This window comes from Oncorhynchus tshawytscha, linkage group LG16 (assembly GCF_018296145.1).
Source record: "Oncorhynchus tshawytscha isolate Ot180627B linkage group LG16, Otsh_v2.0, whole genome shotgun sequence".
In the NCBI taxonomy this organism is placed as follows: domain Eukaryota; kingdom Metazoa; phylum Chordata; class Actinopteri; order Salmoniformes; family Salmonidae; genus Oncorhynchus; species Oncorhynchus tshawytscha.
The window spans coordinates 44,292,377-44,314,691 of NC_056444.1; the positions used below are offsets into that span (position 1 = coordinate 44,292,377).

Sequence of the window (22,315 nt, forward strand, 5' to 3'; positions counted from 1 at the left end):
ATGTTTAGATGCCCTTTTCAATCATGCACATTCATGCTGCAATTCTGAAATGCTATGTTTTGGCATGAATAAATAGCCAGTGTCTATTGCAAGCCACCTGGGGTGAAAGTTTCCATTGTGTTCTGGCAGGCTGTGCCATCTCTGCAGCATTTAGCTCCTATCCATCTGTTCATGTAAAATACTGTGTCAGTGATGAAAATCACAAACAATATAACATGCATTACATTTACATAACCTTACCTGAAATGAATAACAATGGACAGCATCTTCATGTTTTTGTTTGCATGCAGTTTTAATTTCACATTTTGTGTGTGTGTGTTACGAGAGAAGCAGACACTGATGGGTTTATAAATATGCATAGATTTACGAATATGTATATCTGATCTTTCGTAGGTTTAGTTTTTTTTTTTCTATTCTCCATCTCATTTGTAGGCTTATTCAGACACACCTGAGGATGTTGGGACTCCTCCAGTTAGGGTTGTGAAGAGACCGCAGGACGGAGCTAGAGGAAACCGTTTGGAGGAAAGCGATCGACAAGGAGAAAGTGAGAATGTTTTTACTTTCGGTGACTAGAGAGTGAATATGGCAGGCAGAGTAATATGTGGAAAGGGACGTATGGGCAACCCAAAGCTCATCACCCTGGCCTTCTCTCAGACCGAGTCCATGAGGAAAGGAGGAGGAAAGAGGAGGATGTTCTCCTTTTCACTCCGTTGTCGGTTCGGGATCATCAGAGGGAGGACCAAAGGTACTGCTTACGCAACAATGTTTATGAATACTTACGATGGCAGAGCCCACATTATTTTTTTTTTTCATTAAAGCCAAACGGACGAGTTGATTGCGTTTTTAAACTGCTACTGTATTGTATATACTGTTGCAGGCTCCAGCCTGAGTTGTGTGGGAGCTGAAGTGCCTTATTTCTTAGTTGAGACCGTTTTAAATAAGAAACTATACCTAGAATTTATCTTGTCTATTTTGTCTTGTCAAAATCAATATGATAACTTAGCTTAAACGTGGGATGAGTCATTTAATGGAGTCATATTTTACCTTTAGTTTACGTCTGAGCTACCTTGCAGGTGAACATCGTACTATGATTATGAATTATGACTGTGTCATGTTCACCACCTCTGAGCCTGTCTTGTAGCCTAAGTCATTTCGTGATCGGTGTGTTGACTCAAGTTTCTGTCATCCCCGCTGCATTCATTTGGTAGAGTTATTCGCAACTAGAGCTGATAGCCATACATTGGCAGTATGATCAGCTGCATGTTAGAAAGTGTGCCCAGCTACCTTTTGGTTGGAGAGTAGCTCATAGCTTTTACTGTACTTTCAACGTATGTGAGAGCTTATTCTTTTAGAGGTAAGTGAACATGTCATGTCTTATTTAACATATATTACAATGGTCTTATTTAACATATATTACAATGGTCTTATTTAACATATATTACAATGGTCTTATTTAACATATATTACAATGGTCTTATTTAACATATATTACAATGGTCTTTTAGAATGATCACTAATTGGAAGTGTAAGACAATAGCACTGTTTTATATACATTTAAACAGTCATCTGTTGAATCTGGAATCGATTGCATATTGCTTTCTAGCAGAATGTGTGTAATTTTTGTGTGTAATTGATTCTCTAGTCTAAACGCAGCATTTATTCTACTTCACAGAACTACACTGAGTGGGTGTGCTTCTACTACTCTACATAATTGGGTGGTAGGTAGCCTAGTGGTTAGAGCGTTGGACTAGTAACTGAAAGGTTGCAAGATCGAATCCCTGAGCTGACAAGGTACAAGTCTGTCATTCTGCCCCTGAACAAGGCAGACACTGTTCCTAGGCTGTCATTGAAAATAAGAATTTGTTCTTAACTGACTTGCCTAGTTAAATAAAGGTAAAATATATAAATAATTACCCTAATTGTGTGGCCTAGTATGTTCTGTTTCCCTGGGTTTTTATAAGACCAACAAACTGTGTCTTCTGTTCCTCTTTATTCTGTAAGAAATGAATTTGTTTCGCTCTGAAACACCTGAGTAAAGGGGGTATTAAGGACGAAACTCGGAGGAAATTGTCTATGCCAAAGAGTATTGGGTCCACTGGAAAGAGACTACTAATTAGGAGACATGCTACATTGGCGAGAAATACTTCTACAGTGGAGAGAACGTTTTGTTTGTAGTTGTTTGAGGTGTCTCTGGTCAGGGAAATGCTACATAGACTCAATAAATCTATGCATTGGGATCAAGGATGTATTTGTACTGCACATATAGTTTACTAGCTTTTATTTGTACTTGAGCTCATCCTCACATCTGTGTGGACTTTGAAGCTATTGTGTGGGCTCTAGTTCATATTTGTGTCTGTTTAGAGCTTTAGTGTATCCTTTGATGTCATTTCCCTACTCTCAGACCTGACTATGACAGAAGTTCCTTTCGGTGGGATTGTCAGGCCTTATAGGGGGAAAGAATGGAGGGAGGGTGAATCAGGAAGTGGCGAGCATGTGAGGGTAAAAAATGGACAGACAGGTGGGGCTCTCAGTCAGCCAGCGGTCGTTTTAACTCCTCTGTAAGTGTGTGTCTGGGTAGAAGACAGACAGCGCAGTGGCAGTGGGGGAAAGAGCCCTCTCACCCAGAGAAGGGAACATGAGATGTTCAGCACAGATTGAAAGCGAGAAACCATATTGTTGTTTTGATTTATATCCATTGCAGCCATTGTCTCATATAAAGGACAGGATTCTCTGGTCAGAAGTTGAGTGAATAAGTCTCTTTTGGCTTTGTAGCGACATGCATGTACAGTTATTGGTAGGGGTGCTCAGTGGTGTAAAGTACTGAAGTAAAAGTAATTTAAAGTACTACTTAAGCCATTTTTTGGGTTATCTGTACTTTGACATCTTTTACCTCTACCTTCCTAAAGAAAATATTGACTTTTTACTCCCATACATTTCCGCTGACACCAAAAAGTACACGTTACATTTAGAATACTCAGGCATGACAGAATTATGGTCAAATTCATGCACCTATCAATGTAGCGCGTTGTCATCCCTACTGCCTCTGATCTTGCGGACTCACAAAGCACACATACTGCTTTTGTAAATTGTCTGAGAAAAAAAAAAACAATGAACAAAAAAGGAAATTGTGCCATCTGGTTTCTTAATATAAGGACTTTTGATGTACACTATTTACTTTTACTCAAGTATGACAATTGAGTACTTTTTTCCACCACTGTACTTAAGTACATTTAAAACCAGATACCTTTAGACTTTTACTCAAGTAGTATTTTACTGGGTGATTTTCACTTTCACTTGAGTCATTTTCCATTAAGACATGTTTACTTTGAATCAAGTATGACAATTGAGTACCTTTTCCACCACTGGGGATGCTCTTGTATAAGCAGATAATAATCATTGTGATGAGCCTACGGAATGGGAGGTGGAATTTAAGGCACGCGAGGGGAAAAGCTGCGAGCATTAGTTAGCCAGTGTATGTGTGTGGGTAGGATGACTATGGTGGGCACTGCTTATGTGTCGACTAGTGTGGAAAATGTGTAACTGCTTATGGCTGCTCTTGTATGAGCTCAGTGACAATGGATGTGTGGGTAACGTTAATTGTGTGCTTGACTGCACTGAGTGTGCGCGTGTGTGAGAGAAAGTGTGTGTGATGCAGGGGGTGTGACCGTGTCATGTGTGGGGAGAGTGTTTGACTGCTTCATCACACCCCTCTGGCATAAAGAGGGAGGGAGAGCGACCTTCTCCGACACACTCACTGAGGCTGTGTGTAATGGTTGCTGCTGAGTGTGAACGAGGGGTATGATTATTCCTATGGAATAGAAAGAGCAACCATGAATACCTTAAAAGGAACCTCAGAATGGTGGGAAGAAAAGGAGAGATGACTATTCCTTTGACGCTTTGATCATTTGGTTTCCCTGCTTTCGGTTTGTTGTGGGAATTACTTATTTTAGCAATATATATATATATTTTTTTTTTACCAAGTTTAAACAGTTAAAGGACATAGAAATAGACATCTATGGAACAGGATTTTTCATGCAATAAGTGAAGTCAAGATATGCTTCAAGTAGAACAGAGAAATGAAGAGAAGAAAATAGTTTTTTGTCCTGCTTGTTAGCGAGTGAGACTGGGTCACAGAGGACACCGTATTCCCAGGGGCACCTCGCTGGGTCTGCTGGCCACTACAACAGAACAGTGACTTTCCTCTCAGGGTGGATGTCTTGACAGGACTGCAGCCATGCTTTGTGGTCTGAGGAGAGAGGCGAAGAACAGCAGCATCGGTAAATATGCCTGACACTCACTGATTGTGATGATGAATGAATGAATATCACAGCCGTCATAGGCTATCTAGTGTGCACCGTATGTCATATGGTTTGTAGTGCTACACCCTACTGTTGCAATAGTAAGGGGCTTAGGACTATCAATAGCACCTGTAACAGTATTTAGTTCTGAATGTGAAGAGTGAAGTATTTATACCTGTGATTCAATGTCTTCAGCATGGTGGTAACACACATCCCACTGGGCACACTGGTTGAATCAACATTCAATGAAATGACGTTGAACCAACCTGGAATAGATGTTGAATTGGCATCTATGCCCAGTGAGGTAGCTTGTCACATAGCTAGACTTTCTGTCATTAGAGGTTATTTAGTCAGCTGGAAATGTTACACTTTTTCCCTATATTTGTACACATTCAGATTAATTGAGATTTGTTGAATGACAGCTTTGTCAAGCACCATTTTACTCGCAGTATATCTATTAATCCGCTATTAAGGCACAGACAGTAGACCAAATGCCATTGAATTAGGGCCAGACAGTACTGAATACAAGGCTGCCGTCTGAAATTGGAGCAGACATGGCAATGCAAACTGGGTCTAGTGAAGCCCAGTTTATAAATACTGTCTTACCTCTGAAAATAGCACTGATTTCATAGCTATTGTCAGAGGCCCCCACATTTAACCTACATTCTGATTGGTTCTAAAGGGGATAGCATACGGTGCCCTGAATTAGATTAATTTAATTGACACGCCAGAAATTAATAGGGGTGACTATTTTTCTGGCACATTACTTTGCACACCACTCTAAGTAATGTTGTATGTACTGTCCTGTTTGCAGATCTTAAGTGTATCGTTTTTGCAGTTCCGTACCTGATTCTTTAGCTACCACAGTAGATCAGTATTCCCTCTGCCAAAACAACATGCTCCTACTAGGAGGTTCGTGCCCTGCCGTACCCAGTTATGATGTTGTTCAGTTCAAGGGTGCTTTTTGTTTTGCCTGCTGAATTGATTAAGCCAATTCAAGAAGTAATGTATTTGGCCCATGATTGGCCCGTCAGGATCCCTAATGATGTTTTTCTTAACTGGTACAGCTGTATGTATGGTATAGTTGCGTTCAGTCACGTGGGGCGTATGGGGTCTTTGTAACCCAGAGCAAACGTTGCCTTTTGACTACAATGATGGCTGCTTGGACTGTCAAGCCCCTCATGAGGCTATGGGACCACGCACGCTGCTGCCTGTCACAGTGTGTCTTTGGTGATTCACACTGTGTGTGTGTGTATGTGCGTGCCTGCCGTGCACTTATGCCCTAAGGTTGTTGAACAGGATATTTGTGCAAGGAAGTGTACATTATCGTTGTATGCATATTCCTGCAAGCCCTTGAGTTTTCTTTTTGTAAACTCTCATTATGTTTCATTTTTATATTATGTCTGCGTATTTTCCACAGTTAAGACGTGGCTTATCAACCTCCATGATTCTATGATATGGAGACATTCCTTCTCCTCGTCTCTTTCCTTCAAATGCACTGATCTGAAAATGTAGGAAAGGTGAACGACCAGTACCAGCTAACTGTTTACACCCGTTCTTTTACATCTGTGCAAATGAAAGAAAGGTGACTAAGCTATTTTAAGCTATTGAGATACACTCCATGTTATTTTGTCTTTGGGCCAATTAGTCCTGTGCATGACAAGTGAAAATTGAGAATTTTTCCCTTTTAGATCCAAAGGCTGGCCCCATTTGAATATTGATGATGTGAATTTAGTTAAGGGTCATGTGATATTATGCACGAGGGATGATTAGTTGCGATACAAAAGTTGATGAATGGTTAATTGAGTGTAGACAACACAGGACAGAAATATCACCTACACACGTCATCATGACAATCCTGCCTAAAGCTGATGAACAGGACATCACTAGGCTAAATTTGCATTTTGTTTTTCGTTACCAAGAGTGTTACATGTAGCATTGTACAGTGTAGCTCAGCAAGGGAGTGGAAAGGCGGAGCTGCGTTCAATCAATAGTAAGAATAGTGCTTATGTCAGAATATTTGGAGCATACGGTGTATGAAGTCGACCTGTTAGTGCAGCAGCTGAAATAGATGGACCTCTCATAGGCCCTAGCTTTCCGCAAATGTTTTTTTTAAACAACTTTGGCTTAGCTTTTCCTTAAGTGTGTAATATGATGTTTAAGTCATTTGGTTGAAAAGTTTGTCCTCGGTGGACAGAAATGCTGACATGCCCATGCTGTATCCAGATTCAAATGGCAGGGCAGGGTCACTGCAAATCTGGGGCCGGTGCTGTGTCAGAAATGGCTCCCACTGTAAAAAAGAGGATCCCAGAGGAACAGAGAACATTTCCTGGTTTCCTCTGTAGCAGCTGTTGTCGTTGACTGAAAATGTTTGTATTCTTCACATGCCTGAACAGTCCTTTAACCACAGCATGTTCCCTCAAGAGCATTTCCCAGCTCTAATGTATACTGTATGCATCATCTTGGTGCAGACATCATGTTTCACCGCAGGTAGAAGATGCCTGTGGACACATCACACAATCAGCTCCTCCAAGTCTAAATCTTAACCATTAGGGTGAACAAGGCAACATTATCTTTAGATAAGCGTCTATTAGCTTTCTTGATCTCTTTACCCCTCCCACTGTTACCATGGAAACAGCAGGAAGACCTTCCGGGTCTCTGAGATTGACCCGCCAGTGTTCTTTGAGTTAGTAGGCTAAGTGCCTGTTAGAGGAGTTCCTTCCTGTTGTGCCTCTTTCTAATGTTCACACTCCCTCTAATAGGGATCAAAGGGTTAAACAAGGCCCAGGCAGCTGTCAGTGTGTGGACAGGGGATGTGATGGTGTCAGATTCCCCTCTCCTCTAAGGAACAGCATGCACACATTCCTCACATACTGTAGTAATTTTCCAAACGTCCAGATTATTCACCAAATGTCCCTTTCATTATTCCAGATGATGGGCCATACTCTAAGGGCAGCAAGGACTCTGGAGGGACCGAGCATGCCCTTACCTCCAGGAGACGCAGTATTAAAGGTACAGTGTGATTACACCTTACTGTAACTTTCAGTCGTTCTACATTCTACAGTATCTTCTGTGGTACCATATCCACTATCTTCAGCCTTTTTCCATGATGGAAAGCTATCCACAAGAGTCGTGCTTTTCACTGGGATTGTTTGATTGTACATGTTCCATCACGTCTGCGCTACATTGGCTGATAGATGTGGTACTGTAGTGCTTAGATAAGGTTGAGAAAATGCCTATGTAGCCTGTCGCTGGAGACTAAAGGAATCCTCTCCCTCCGTGGATTTCATTTAACAGCACAATGTGTCTGCAGCCAGACAGAATGGAACCAAGCACATACACTATATATACAAAAGTATGTTGACACCCCTTCAAATTAGTGGATTCAGCCATTTCAGCCACACCCATTGCTAACAGGTATAAAATCGAGCACACAGCCATGCATTCTCCGCACACAAACATTGGCTGTGGAAAGGCCTTACTGAAGAGCTCAGTGACTTTCAACGTGGCACCGTCATAGGATGCCACCTTTCCAACAAGTCAGTTTGTCAAATTTCTCCCCTGCTAAAGCTGCCCCGTTCAAAGTGCTGTTATCGTGAAGTGGAACAACGGCTCAGCCGCGAAGTGGTAGGACACACAAGCTCACAGAATGGGACCACTGGGTGCTGAGGCGCGTACCGTGGTAAATTGTCTGTCCTCGGTTGGAACACTCACTACCGAGTTCCAATCTGCCTCTGGAAACAACATCAACACTAGAACTGTTCATCGGGAGCTTCATGAAATGTGTTTCCGTGGCCGAGCAGCCGCACACAAGCCTTAGATCTCCATGCAATGCCAAGTGTCAGCTGGAGTGGTGAAAGCTTGCCTCCATTGGACTCAGTGGAGCAGTGGAAACGTATTCTCTGGAGTGATGAATAACGCTTCACCATCTGAGAACGCTACCTGTCACAATGCATAGTGCCAACTTGAAAGTTTGGTGGAGGAGGAGTAATGGTCTGGGGCTGTTTTTAATGGTTCGGGCTAGGCACCTTAGTTACAGATAAGGGAAATCTTAACGATACATCATACAATTACATTTTAGACAATTCTGTGCTTCCAACTTTGTGGCAACAGTTTGGGACAGGCCCTTTCCTGTTTCAGCATGAAGATCCCCTGTGCACAAAGTGTGGTCCATACAGAAATTGTATGTTGAGATCAGTGTGGGAAAACTTGACTGGTCTGCACAGAGCCCTGACCTCAACCCCATCGAACACCTTTAGGATGAATTGGAACGCCGACTGTGAGCCAGGCCTAATCGCCAAACATTAGTGCCTAACTTCACTAATGCTCTTGTGGCTGAATGGAAGCAAGTCCCCACAGCAATGTTCCAACATCTAGTGGAAAGCCTTCCCAGAAGAGGCTGGCAAAGGGGAACAACTCCATATTAATGTCCATGCTTTTGGAATGAGATGCTCGACGAGCGGGTGTCCACATACCTTTTTTCATGTAGTGTAAGCTACAACGTCTAAACGCACTACGGCTAGCTAGCCATCAGTTAGGGTCAACCCCAATTTGAACTCAATTCTGTTCAGGAAATGAATAAATTATAATTTAGGAATCTAGAAAATTGCCATTTTGTGTCAAGATTTACATTTTCAATTCATCCACTGAATTCCACCAAATTATGTTGAATGTACTGCGTTAATATGGAGCTAACCCCATCCATGTCATCATTACCAAAGAGGAGAGGGAGGGAAAGAGACAGAGATGGAGAGATAGAAAAGGCAGCGAAAGAGTTAGTCAGAATGAGCGAGAAAGAGGCAGAATGATAGAAGCAGAATGATAGAGGCAGAGATCATCAATCCATGTTTGTAGCAGCTCAGACAAACCGTCTCAGTGTACCAGAAGGATGCTGACTCTGTGACACTGTTCCTCCTGTCTGTTTCTGTGTGTCTATAGAGGACTACTGGGGCATGACCACGTTGGACCTGATTAAAAGGGAAGGCAGCAGCCTGGGCCTCACCATCTCCGGGGGGTCCGATAAGGACGGCAAGCCCAGAGTGTCAAACCTGCGGCCAGGTGGGCTAGCTGCCAGGTGAGATCTTGGCTAGGATGACACATCTGTAACCAGGCAACCGCAGCGAGGTGTCTGTGTGTGTTACCCGCCACCCACACATGTCGTCCTAACTTAGGGATTATAGACACTGCAGTAGATCAGCTTTTTACTGGGTGATGTTTAGCCTGGAACTGATATTACACCAGGACACAGTCTATGAGAGAGTCTCCTCTGTTAATTAACAAGATAAATATGGATGTTCCCACCTACTCACGAATCACACAAACTAAATTAAATGACCTTTTACTACAGTGAATTATTTTGTATTAAGTTTATGTAGAGAACATTTTCAGCAACTACCTGCTTTATTTAATTGCCTCTATTCGCTTGGCATTCATAATCTTTTACGCTGCTTCTACTCTCTGTTTATCATATATGCATAGTCACTTTAACTATACATTCATGTACATACTACCTCAATTGGCCCGACCAACCATCAGTGCTCCCGCACATTGGCTAACCAGGCTACCTGCATTGTGTCCTGCCACCCACCACCCCCTCTTTTACGCTACTGCAACTCTCTGTTCATCATATATGCATAGTAACCATATCTACGTGTACATACTACCTGAATCAGCCTGACTAACCGGTGTCTGTATGCAGCCTCGCCACTGTATACAGCCTCTACTGTTAATTTTCATTGTCTTTTTACTGTTGTTTTATTTCTTAACGTACCTATTGTTCACATAATACCTTTTTTACACTGTTGGTAAGCATTTCACTGTAAGGTCTACTACACCTGTTGTATTTGGCGCACGTGACAAATAAACTTTGATTTGATGTAATGTTTCTATTTTGGAGTGTGGATGTCACACCCTGACCTTGGAGATCCTTTTTATGTCTCTATTTTGGTTTGGTCAGGGCGTGAGTTGGGGTGGGCATTTCTATGTGTTGTGTTTCTATGATTTTCTATCTCTATGTTTTGGCCGGGTATGGTTCTCAATCAGGGACAGCTGTCTATCATTGTCTCTGATTGGGAACCATACTTAGGTGCCTTTGTTCCCACCTGTCTTGGTGGGAAGTTGACATTCTTTATGGCACTTAGCCTTAAGCTTCACGGTTTTGTTTTGTAGTGTGTATTGTTTTGTCCGGCGTCTTTTTCTTTATTAAAGAACATGTACGCTCACCACGCCGCACCTTGGTCCGCTCCTTTCAACAGCCGTAACAGTGGAGCGATGTTATTTTAGTACAGATAGTCTAATTAACATTCAGCTCATTTAATTTGTTCCCATGTCAGCCACGAGAGCAAAACCCAGTGGAAAGCACTCACGCTTCAGTGACTAAGCATCATGTGACTGCTAGCCTCTACTGACACACACACATTAAATACTTGGAAAATAATATTCTTTCTGCCACCACCGAGGTGTCTCAGTGTAGAATGTGATCGGAGGACTAGACATGACAATCATAATATTGATGAACAGCTTCTCACCATTATAACCTTTACAACATTGGCCTCTTTGCTGGTCTGTAGGTCTCGTATACAGTAAACCCTGAGTGTACAATACATTAGGAACACCTGCTCTTTCCATGACAAAGACTGACCAAGTGAATCAGCTTGAAATCTATGTTCCCTTATTGTTGTCACTTAAATCCACTTCAATCAGTGTAGATGTAGGGTCGGAGGAGGATTTTTAATTGAGACATGGTTTGTGTATGTGTGCCATTCATAAAGTGAACGGGCAAGACAAAATATTTACAGTTCATTCGGGAGTATTCAGACCCCTGGACTTTTTCCACATATTGCTATGTTAGACTTTTTCTAAAATTGATACAAATTGTTTTTGCTCATCAATCTACACACAATACCCCGTAATGACAAAAACAGGTTTTTAGACATTTTTGCTAATTTCTTAAAAATAAAAACAGAAATAACTTATTTACATAAGTATTCAGATGCTTTGCTATGAGACTCGAAATTGAACTCAGGTGCATCCTGATTCCATTGATCATCCTTGAGATGTTTCCACATCTTGGTTGGACTGCACCTGTGGTCAATTCTATTGATTGGTCATGATTTGGAAAGGCACACACCAGTCTATATAAAGGTACCACAGTTGACAGTGCATCTCAGAGCAAAAACCACGAGGTCAAAGAAATTGTCCGTTGAGGTCAGAGACAGGATTGTGTCGAGGCAAAGATCTTGGGAAGGGTATCAAAACATGTCTGCAGCATTGAAGGTCCCCAAGAACACAGTGGCCTCCATCATTCTTAAATGGAAGAAGTTTGGAACCACCAAGTATGTACCTAGAGCTGGCCGCCTGGCCAAACTGAGCAATCGGGGACAAGGCCTTGGTCAGGGAGGTTACCAAGAACCCGATGGTCACTCTGACAGAGCTCCAGAGTTCCTCTGTGGAGATGGGAGAACCTTCCAGAAGGACAACCATCTCTGCAGCACTCCACCAATCAGGCCTTTATGGTAGAGTGGCCAGACAGAAGCCAGTCCTTAGCAAAAGACACATGACAGCCCGCTTGGAGTATGCCAAAAGGCACCTAAAGGACAATCAGACTATGTGAAACAAGATTCTCTGGTCTGATGAAACCAAGATTGAACTCTTTGGTCTGAATGCCAAGAGTCACGTCTGGAGGAAACCCTACGGTGAAGCATGGTGGTGGCGGCATCTCTGCTGTGGGGATGTTTTTCAGCAGCAGGGACTTGGAGAATAGTCAGGACCGAGGGAAAGATTAACGAAGCAAAGTACAGAGAGATCCTTGATGAAAACCTTCTACAGAGCACTCAGGAATTCAGACTGGGGCGAAGGTTCACCTTTCAACATGACAACGACCCTAAGCACACAGCCAAGACAATGCAGGAGTGGCTTCGGGACAAGTCTCAATGTCCTCGAGTGGCCCGGACTTGAACCCGATCGAACATCTCTGGAGAGAACTGAAAATAGCTGCGCAGCGACGCTCTCCATCCAGCCTGACAGAGCTTGAGAGGATCTGCAAAGAAGAATGGGAGAAACTACCGAAATACAGGTGTGCCAAGCTTGTAGCGTCATACTCAAGAAGACTCAAGGCTTTAATCACTCCCAAAGGCGCTTTAGCAATGTACTGATTGAAGGGTCTGAATATTTATGTAAATGTGATATCAGTTTTTAATTTAATTTTCTGAAAATCAATTTTTGCTTTGTCATTATGAGGTAATGTGTGTAGATTGGGGATTTTTTTGTTTGTTATCCATTTTAGAATAAGGCTGTAATGTAACAAAATGTGTAAAAAGTCCAAGGGTCTGAATACTTTCCGAATGCACTGTAAGTGTCCTTTGAACAGGGTATGGTAGTAGGTGCCAGGCACACTGGTTTGAGTGTATCAAGAACTACAACACTGCTGGGTTTTTCACGCTCATCAGTTTCCCGGGTATATCAAGAATGGTCCACCACCCAAAGCACATCCAGCCTACCTTACACAACTGTGAGAAGTATTGGAGTCAACATGGGCTAGCATCCCTGTGGAACGCTTTTGACACCTTGTAGAGTCCATGCCCCGACGAATTGACGCTGTTCTGATGGCAAAAGAGGGTCCAACTAAATATTAGGAAGGTCTTCCTAATGTTTTTTTACACTCAGCGTATATCTATATTGAGATGAGAACGTATGACCGTGTTTGGTTAACTGATGCGGATGTGTGTGTCCTGCATCACTGTAGCAATTGTCAGTAGCCCAGAGGTGTAGCAGAGCAGTACATCTATTTAAATAGCATCTAAATGAGCTTCATGTTGACACACAATGTCACATGAGAGACACCATGTGCAACATCTCTCTCCTTGTCTCTGTCTTACTGAAGTATGTTTAGCACTACTTCTTAGCACCCGTTCTTCTTGTCCATCGCAATAGCAACGATTTACATGAATATAGCTTGTGTTACAAATATGCTACAAAGGTGCCAAACAGTGTTCATGACAGGGCAAAGATGAAAATACACAACAATGTTCTCAAGCCATCAGGACATGAGATGTTGTTTTGAGAGTATCGTTATGAGTAGGGCCAGGAGTTTTTTCAAAGTATGTGACCCAACCCAGAGTTATTCCTGGCTAAGTGGCATGGTCAGGCAAACTCCTGGCCCTACTCATCAACCAACATTTTCAATTGTTAATCCATCCTCCTGTCTGCACAGGAGTGACCAGCTGAATGTGGGAGACTACATCAAGTCAGTGAACGGCATCAACCTGTCCAAGCTCCGCCACGAGGAGATCATCAGCCTGCTGAAGAACATAGGAGAGCGTGTGGTTCTGGAAGTGGATTACGAACTACCTCCTTTTGGTACAAGCACTTCTAGTGTGTAGGCCTGCCTCTGGGCTGCTGTTAGTAGTTATGTTATGTCCATGTCTTTGCATTTCAAATTACATATACGATATTGCAGATCAGGTCAACATATCTTGCTTTTGTTCTTGGCTGAAAAGCCTCCAGTTCTCTCTGTTGTTGTATTCTTACCATCGGACGTTATTCCAGTACAGTACTAGCTCATCTATTTCTGGACTGTGACCCAAAAATAATAATAATAACAAATAATTGATTATCCCATTGGAGGCTGGTGTCATTTTCAATTGGAGGACGTGCTCATTATAATGGCCAAAATGGAACGTGGGATGGGTTTTATGTCTTCGATAAATTTCAAATTATTCTAGCTATGAGCCGTCCTCCCTTCACCAACCTCCACCGGATGATCCAGTGGTGATTTATAAGGATTCAACCTCCAAAACAGCTACCCAGCAATAGGTTGTACCTTTGACAGTGAGTGGGTTGCAGTTAACACTATCTTACAATGTTCCATTATTTTAAAGGTGGATAAAACCTTCATGCCACTGTGTTTTTGTGTCCTAAGATGGTGTTGGTCTGATTCTGTTATTGTGTCTAAACTCTGAACTTCTTTCCCTCTCTGTTTTCAGTCCAGAACACTCCCACAAGTGTTATAGCTAAGACTATAGAGGTGTGCCTATACAAGGAGGGCAACAGCTTTGGATTCGTCATGAGAGGTGGGCATCATCAGTCTGTTAGAATGTGTATTAAAGGGTGGGAAAGGATGAAAGATTGCGCTAGAGCTGGTTTGTGTTCTGTTGTTCTAGGAGGGTTCCATGAAGACTGGCACAGGTCTCGTCCTCTGGTAGTGACCTACGTACGGCATGGGGGTCCAGCTGATCGGTAAAGACATGCAGAAGAGATAAGACTGTGTGCGTGCACACATGCTTATACCCTCATGAGTATTTCACATTAGTAAGCGCAAGGATGTTTCTATCATTTTGGGGGCTCTAAGCAAGATTTTGTTGGGGGCCTCTCACAACTCACTGGCAAACAATTTAGGGGTTCCCCTCTTGGTGGCGCAGAGAAAAAGGTGAAGCTTTAAAGGGCATTTTCTGCAATTCTACACATTTAGCCATTTTAGCAGTTTTAAAACACATTTCATGTGATTCACATTTCAAATAAATAAAATATTATTTCTCAAATGCTTGGTAAACAACAGGTGTAAACTCACAGTGAAATGTTTACTTACGAGCCCTTCCCAACAGTGCAGAGAAAAGCATTATACAAACAATAACACAAGGAATAAATGCACGAGTAACAATAACTTGGCTATATACAGTTTAAGTCAGAAGTGTATGTAAACTTCTGACTTCAACTGTATATAGCCAAGTTATTGTTACTCGTGCATTTATTCCTTGTGTTATTGTTTGTATAATTGTTTTCTCTGCGCTGTTGGAAAGGGCCCGTAAGTAAACGTTTCACTGTGAGTTTACACCTGTTGTTTACCAAGCATTTGATAAATAATATTTTGGAGTCATTAACACTCATTTTTCAACCACTCCACAAATTTCTTGTCAACAAACTATAGTTTTGGCAAGTCGGTTAGGACATCTACTTTGTGCATGACACAAGTAATTTTTCCAACAATTGTTTATTTCACTTATAATTCACTGTATCACAATTCCAGTGGGTCAGAAGTTTACATACACTAAGTTTACTGTGCCTTTAAACAGCTTGGAAAATTCCAGAAAACAATGTCATGTCTTTAGAAGCTTCTGATAGGCTAATTGACATCATTTGATTCAAATGAGGTGTACCTGTTGATGTATTTCAAGGCCTACCTTCAAACTCAGTGCTCCTTTGCTTGACATCATGGGAAAATCAAAAGAAATCAGCCCAAACATTGTAGACCTCCACAAGTCATCCTTGGGATTAATTTCCAAACGCCTGAACAAACAATAGTACGCAAGTAATAACACCATGGGACCATGCAGCCGTCACACCGCTCAGGAAAGAGACGCGTTCTGTCTCCTAGAGTTGAACGTACCTTGGTGTGAAAAGTGAAAATCAATCCCCGAACAACAGCAAAGGACCTTGTGAAGATGATGACCTTTCACATTCTTAAAATAAAGTGGTGATCCTAACTGACCTAAAACAGGGATTTTTTTATTTTATAAGGATTAAATGTCAGGAATTGTGAAAAACTGAGTTTAAATGTATTTGGCTAAGGTGTATGTAAACTTCTGACTTCACCTGTACACTGTGTACCAGTACCGAGTCGATGTGCAGGGGTACGAGGTAATTGAGGTAGATATGTGTGTATATATAGGTAGGGGTAAAGTGAATAGGCAACAGGATAGATAATAAGCAGTAGGAGCAGCGTATGTGATGAGTCAAAATAATTAGTGCAAAGGGGAGCATCAATTCAAATAGTCTGAGTAGCTATTTGGTTAACTATTTTGTCTCATGGCTTGGGGGTAGAAGCTGTTCATGATCCTGTTGGTTCCAGACTTGGTGCAATCTTTGGGGTCTTTCTCTGATACTGGCTGATATAGAGGTCATTGATGGCAGGGAGCTTGACCCCAGTGATGTACTGGGCCGTACGCACTACCCTCTGTAGTGCCTTGTGATCGGATGCCAAGCAGTTGCCATACCAAGGGGTGGCTATCCAGTTAAGATGCTCTCAATGGTGCAGCTGTTTAACTTTTTGAGGATATGAAAGTCCATAACAAATATTTTCAGCCTCCTGAGGGGGAATAGGCGTTGTCGTGCCTTTTTCACAGTTGGTGTGTGTGGACCATGTTAATTGCTTAGTGTCATGTCTTTGGCATCATTAAACTGAAGACTGTTTAGTTTATCAAATCAATTCTCTGTAATTGTTATTATTATGTGATTAACTAATCAGGTAGATGTAATTAACTAGGAAGTCGGGGCACCAAGGAAAATATTCAGATTACAAAGTTATAATTTTCCTTCTAATTAATGAATTATCCTTTACCTCACGTTAGTCTCATTCCAAACGTCGTAAATTGTTAGTTATCTGCACGAACGCAGTCTTCACTATGAGTCATCCATACATCAATTCTCAATCATTTATTTATTTATTTATTAACTAACTAAATAAACACAGAAATGCACAAACAAATAAAGGAAATGATAACGGAGTTTCCCTAGTGGGATAAACCGGTATCACGGCTTGGTGGACAAAAGGGAAGTGGGGGTCGACTGAGATAAGACACTACAAAGTTGATAATTATTACAATTGAAATGCTTTGCACATGAACGCTCACTCATTTGTGAAAGTTTGTCCGCCCTCTCTCTCTCTGCCGTGGTTAGAATGGATATTTCAGAGTAACATTCAGCAATCAAATTCAGTATCAAAGATTTTTTTTCTTCTGTCTGTATCGATAGTCTCAGAGTTTAACCACATGATATGGTTGAGATTCAGCAATCTACTCAAACCTTAACTCCCTCTGTGATGACGTACTGGTCTGAAACCTTAGCCCTCTCGTGGTTATCGAGGTAAGCTGGTCTCTACTCAAACCTTAGCCCTCTCGTAATTGAGAGAAGCATGGTCTGAAGATAAATTCCCAAGGTGGGGGTTATATTTGGAAGAGCAGAAAAAGGCTGTCCCATGACGCCAGATCAATGTCTGTGCTCATGGGGCGGGCCAATGACTTAGTTAACTTTAAAGGGTTCCCTTTCATTAAAACAGTTTAAAAACAATTACATAAGTTCACAAATAGTTTCATCTTTACTCATTCATTTTATACAACAATTAGATGCAAGACTCATAACTGAGACTCTTGTATAAACAGGGTTATGGTAATGTGGCTGTATCGTCTCTCATGAGTTTCACAAAATGTATCAAAATGGACCAGTTCGTAGCTGGCTACTTCACCGACCATTTATACATTCTCCAGAACATGAATATTGTTCAGTTCTCAAGTTCTGTGATGTGGAAGAAATTCCTTTGTTCTCCTGTGAAACCTTTTCTCTCTCTACACTGTCTGGCCATGAGGAAGAGAGTCTCCTCCAGGAATTTACGACCTGAGATAACAGCAGCCTGGGTGTAGGCGAGAGAGAGAGAGAGGGAAGGTGCGCTATACCCAAAGAGGGCCACGTCATGACATTAGTCACAGGTTTACGTCATCAGATACGTTGTCAGAGCGCAAAAGAACATTGTACTGTCTACACTCGGTTTGTGGTTGATATTAAAATGCTTTTATTAAATCTATTTTAATCAGCATGAGAGTTTTGTTGCTAAGGATTCCACGACGTGGTTAGCCTTTACGGCTGGGACTGCAAGTTTGTGTTCCATTTTTTTGTGTGGATTCTGCGAGTGCTAGCTGGCTGTACTAGAGACACCTGTTTTCGTCGTGGGAAAGACTCATTGTTATCGTTTTCGTAAAACAACTGGTTGCAATAATGAGCCAACCTGGATACTAAGGAGATCCTGAGGGAAATTGACTAGTATCAACAGCTTTATGCTATGGAGGAGCAACATACTCCATCATGGAAAGATTCGACTACCTTTAACCCGACAAAAAAAAAGAAAAACAGATTAATCTACAGACACGGACGATTGACTCACCGTTAAAGTTTAGGCTAGTGTTCTGGCTGGAATCCATGCAACACTGGAAAAGTTGTGTGAGGAGGTCAGGGATGGACGGAAACAATATTTCAGGCCGAGAATTTGACTCCTTCCCAGGCCACCCTGTTCACGCAAACCTCCAGAAAGCTAATTTTGTAGGCTAACCCTATTTGTTGCGTAACAGGTACCAAACTAGTTTTACATTTGGCCACTTTGTTCATCTGGGATGAAAGTTATCCACGTTACAAAATACAAACATTTGGAACTGACCAACAAGTAGCCTATCTGAACACTGAGTTCTCAAGGTATGCTATGGCTATGGATGCACCCTCAAAAACTCACTAAGAATACACCAATCATAGCACATACAAATGTACAAGGCTAGACACACAAAACAATTAGCCTACACTTTTTAAAAAGAGAATGAGATATACAGAGTTAGCTCAAATGTTCAAATGATTATCTTTATGTTCAAGCATATCAAAAGTATCAAAAAACTTCACACAACACATCCACTGAACTTGAGCATAAGCTACAACAATGTAAGTATAATACAAAAGTCGAAAAAGCACTCCTCTACAAAAATGTTTAGATTACAATGTTCACTCACTTGTGTCCATATTAGCAAACAGCACAAAAATAAACACTTCTATACACTGAGTCAATGAAATTGAACATTGTCTTCATAACTGCAAGTATAATATGAAAGTCCAAAAAACATGCCTCTGTACAAAAGCTTTAACTCACAGCAAATGTTCTTTCACCCTTGTCAGCCTGTCAAGGAAGAGTCATAGCATAGCAACTTCAGAGTAACCAGGAAGTAATTACCACTAGTAAACCAGTAGGCGGCGTGCTAACTCACTGCTCTCTGCCATCTTGTCAATGATGTCATCTTTGTCAAGTCCCATAAGAATCTCCTTCTCTGTTGCCATCAAAAAAAACACTTCAAGGTTCTCTTGAGTGAGGGAGATTCTTAGGCGGTTCTTCATGAATTTCAGGGTGGAGAAGGTCACCTGAGTGATGGATAGGGTAAGGTGGAGCTTGTAGCCCAAATCAATCATTTGATAAGCATCTGTGAGCAGATTGTACTGAGACAGGAGAAGGTAGCAGCATATCGGGCAGTTTTTACATGTGGAACAACTTCTGCTCACCAACTCCAAACTTTCATCAGGATCCTCAAAGCTTTCATCACTGGCGGCGGCGGACCTGGTGTTGTACTCCTCCAATGCTGACTGTTTCAGTCTTTCCCACTGTTGTGCAAGGCTGAATGCCTCAACAGTGGCACGTTCATCAATTTCCAGGAAGCATTTGCTGAGCTCCTTCATGGCTGTCTTTGGAAGGCTCTTTTCTCTGATCTCAGGAAAATGCTTTGGATTGATGCAGGAGACATCTGCACACAGCGCTGCATAACGGCGGTGAATACTTTCAACAACAGTGTCCAGTACCACATTGTGGATCTTGATTTTGTAATCCATGTCTGCATTAGCAATGGGCTCGTCTTCTTCCAACTCACCTGGTTTTCTCTTCTTTTTCCTGTTGTTGTTCTCTTCTCTGGGAGAGCAGTCTGAGCTTCGGCATCACAGTCTTGCTGCTCCTCCAGAATGCCATTGGCCCACAAAGTCGTCTGCTGCCCTCTTCACACCCTCAAAGTCTCGGGCACACTTTCTCAGGTTATCCTCCGTTCCCGTCACCAAGTGCGGTGCTGTTACGATATTTTATTTAAAAATATATATATTTCACCTTTTATTTAACCAGGTAGGCAAGTTGAGAACAAGTTCTCATTTACAATTGCGACCTGGCCAAGATAAAGCAAAGCAGTTCGACACATACAACGACACAGAGTTACACATGGAGTAAAACAAACATACAGTCAATAATACAGTATAAACAAGTCTACATACGATGTGAGCAAATGAGGTGAGATAAGGGAGGTAAAGGCAAAAAAAAGACCATGGTGGCAAAGTAAATACAATATAGCAAGTAAAACACTGGAATGGTAGATTTGCAATGGAAGAATGTGCAAAGTAGAAATAAAAATAATGGGGTGCAAAAGGGCAAAATAAATAAATAAATAAAATACAGTAGGGAAAGAGGTAGTTGTTTGGGCTAAATTATAGGTGGGCTATGTACAGGTGCAGTAATCTGTGAGCTGCTCTGACAGTTGGTGCTTAAAGCTAGTGAGGGAGATAAGTGTTTCCAGTTTCAGAGATTTTTGTAGTTCGTTCCAGTCATTGGCAGCAGAGAACTGGAAGGAGAGGCAGCCAAAGAAAGAATTGGTTTTGGGGGTGACTAGAGAGATATACCTGCTGGAGCGTGTGCTACAGGTGGGAGATGCTATGGTGACCAGCGAGCTGAGATAAGGGGGACTTTACCTAGCAGGGTCTTGTAGATGACATGGAGCCAGTGGGTTTGGCGACGAGTATGAAGCGAGGGCCAGCCAACGAGAGCGTACAGGTCGCAATGGTGGGTAGTATATGGGGCTTTGGTGACAAAACGGATTGCACTGTGATAGACTGCATCCAATTTGTTGAGTAGGGTATTGGAGGCTATTTTGTAAATGACATCGCCAAAGTCGAGGATTGGTAGGATGGTCAGTTTTACAAGGGTATGTTTGGCAGCATGAGTGAAGGATGCTTTGTTGCGAAATAGGAAGCCAATTCTAGATTTAACTTTGGATTGGAGATGTTTGATATGGGTCTGGAAGGAGAGTTTACAGTCTAACCAGACACCTAAGTATTTGTAGTTGTCCACGTATTCTAAGTCAGAGCCGTCCAGAGTAGTGATGTTGGACAGGCGGGTAGGTGCAGGTAGCGATCGGTTGAAGAGCATGCATTTAGTTTTACTTGTATTTAAGAGCAATTGGAGGCCACGGAAGGAGAGTTGTATGGCATTGAAGCTTGCCTGGAGGGTTGTTAACACAGTGTCAAAAGAAGGGCCGGAAGTATACAGAATGGTGTCGTCTGCGTAGAGGTGGATCAGAGACTCACAAGCAGCAAGAGCGACCTCATTGATGTATACAGAGAAGAGAGTCGGTCCAAGAATTGAACCCTGTGGCACCCCCATAGAGACTGCCAGAGGTCCGGACAGCAGACCCTCCGATTTGACACACTGAACTCTATCAGAGAAGTAGTTGGTGAACCAGGCGAGGCAATCATTTGAGAAACCAAGGCTGTCGAGTCTGCCGATGAGGATGTGGTGATTTGACAGAGTCGAAAGCCTTGGCCAGATCAATGAATACGGCTGCACAGTAATGTTTCTTATCGATGGCGGTTAAGATATCATTTAGGACCTTGAGCGTGGCTGAGGTGCACCCATGACCAGCTCTGAAACCAGATTGCATAGCAGAGAAGGTATGGTGAGATTCGAAATGGTCGGTAATCTGTTTGTTTACTTGGCTTTCGAAAGACCTTAGAAAGGCATGGTAGGATAGATATAGGTCTGTAGCAGTTTGGGTCAAGAGTGTCCCCCCCTTTGAAGAGGGGGATGACCGCAGCTGCTTTCCAATCTTTGGGAATCTCAGACGACACGAAAGAGAGGTTGAACAGGCTAGTAATAGGGGTGGCAACAATTTCGGCAGATAATTTAGAAAGAAAGGGTCCAGATTGTCTAGCCCGGCTGATTTGTAGGGGTCCCGATTTTGCAGCTCATTCAGAACATCAGCTGAACAGATTTGGGAGAAGGAGAAATGGGGAAGGCTTGGGCGAGTTGCTGTGGGGGGTGCTGTGCTGTTGACCGGGGTAGGAGTAGCCAGGTGGAAAGCATAGCCAGCCGTAGAAAAATGCTTATTGAAATTCTCAATTATGGTGGATTTATCAGTGGTGACAGTGTTTCCTATCTTCAGTGCAGTGGGCAGCTGGGAGGAGGTGTTTTTATTCTCCATGGACTTTACAGTGTCCCAGAACTTTTTTGAGTTAGTGTTGCAGGAAGCAAATTTCAGCTTGAAAAAGCTAGCCTTGGCTTTTCTAACTGCCTGTGTATAATGGTTTCTAGCTTCCCTGAACAGCTGCATATCACGGGGTCTGTTCGATGCTAATGCAGAACGCCATAGGATGTTTTGTGTTGGTTAAGGGCAGTCAGGTCTGGGGAG

General features: G+C 42.3%; 1 protein-coding gene across 1 annotated transcript in view; it reads left to right on the forward strand.

The window, feature by feature from the left end:
* Positions 1 to 615: 615 nt before the first annotated feature.
* LOC112215162 (glutamate receptor-interacting protein 2-like) overlaps positions 616 to 22,315 on the forward strand; it is a 69,527-nt gene continuing 47,827 nt past the window's right edge. Inside the window, exons 1-6 of the mRNA XM_024374107.2 lie at positions 616 to 745; positions 7,230 to 7,310; positions 9,237 to 9,372; positions 13,510 to 13,655; positions 14,282 to 14,368; positions 14,459 to 14,534. Of these exons, the coding sequence (XP_024229875.1) occupies positions 616 to 745; positions 7,230 to 7,310; positions 9,237 to 9,372; positions 13,510 to 13,655; positions 14,282 to 14,368; positions 14,459 to 14,534 (656 nt within the window). The remainder of the gene's footprint in view (positions 746 to 7,229; positions 7,311 to 9,236; positions 9,373 to 13,509; positions 13,656 to 14,281; positions 14,369 to 14,458; positions 14,535 to 22,315) is intronic.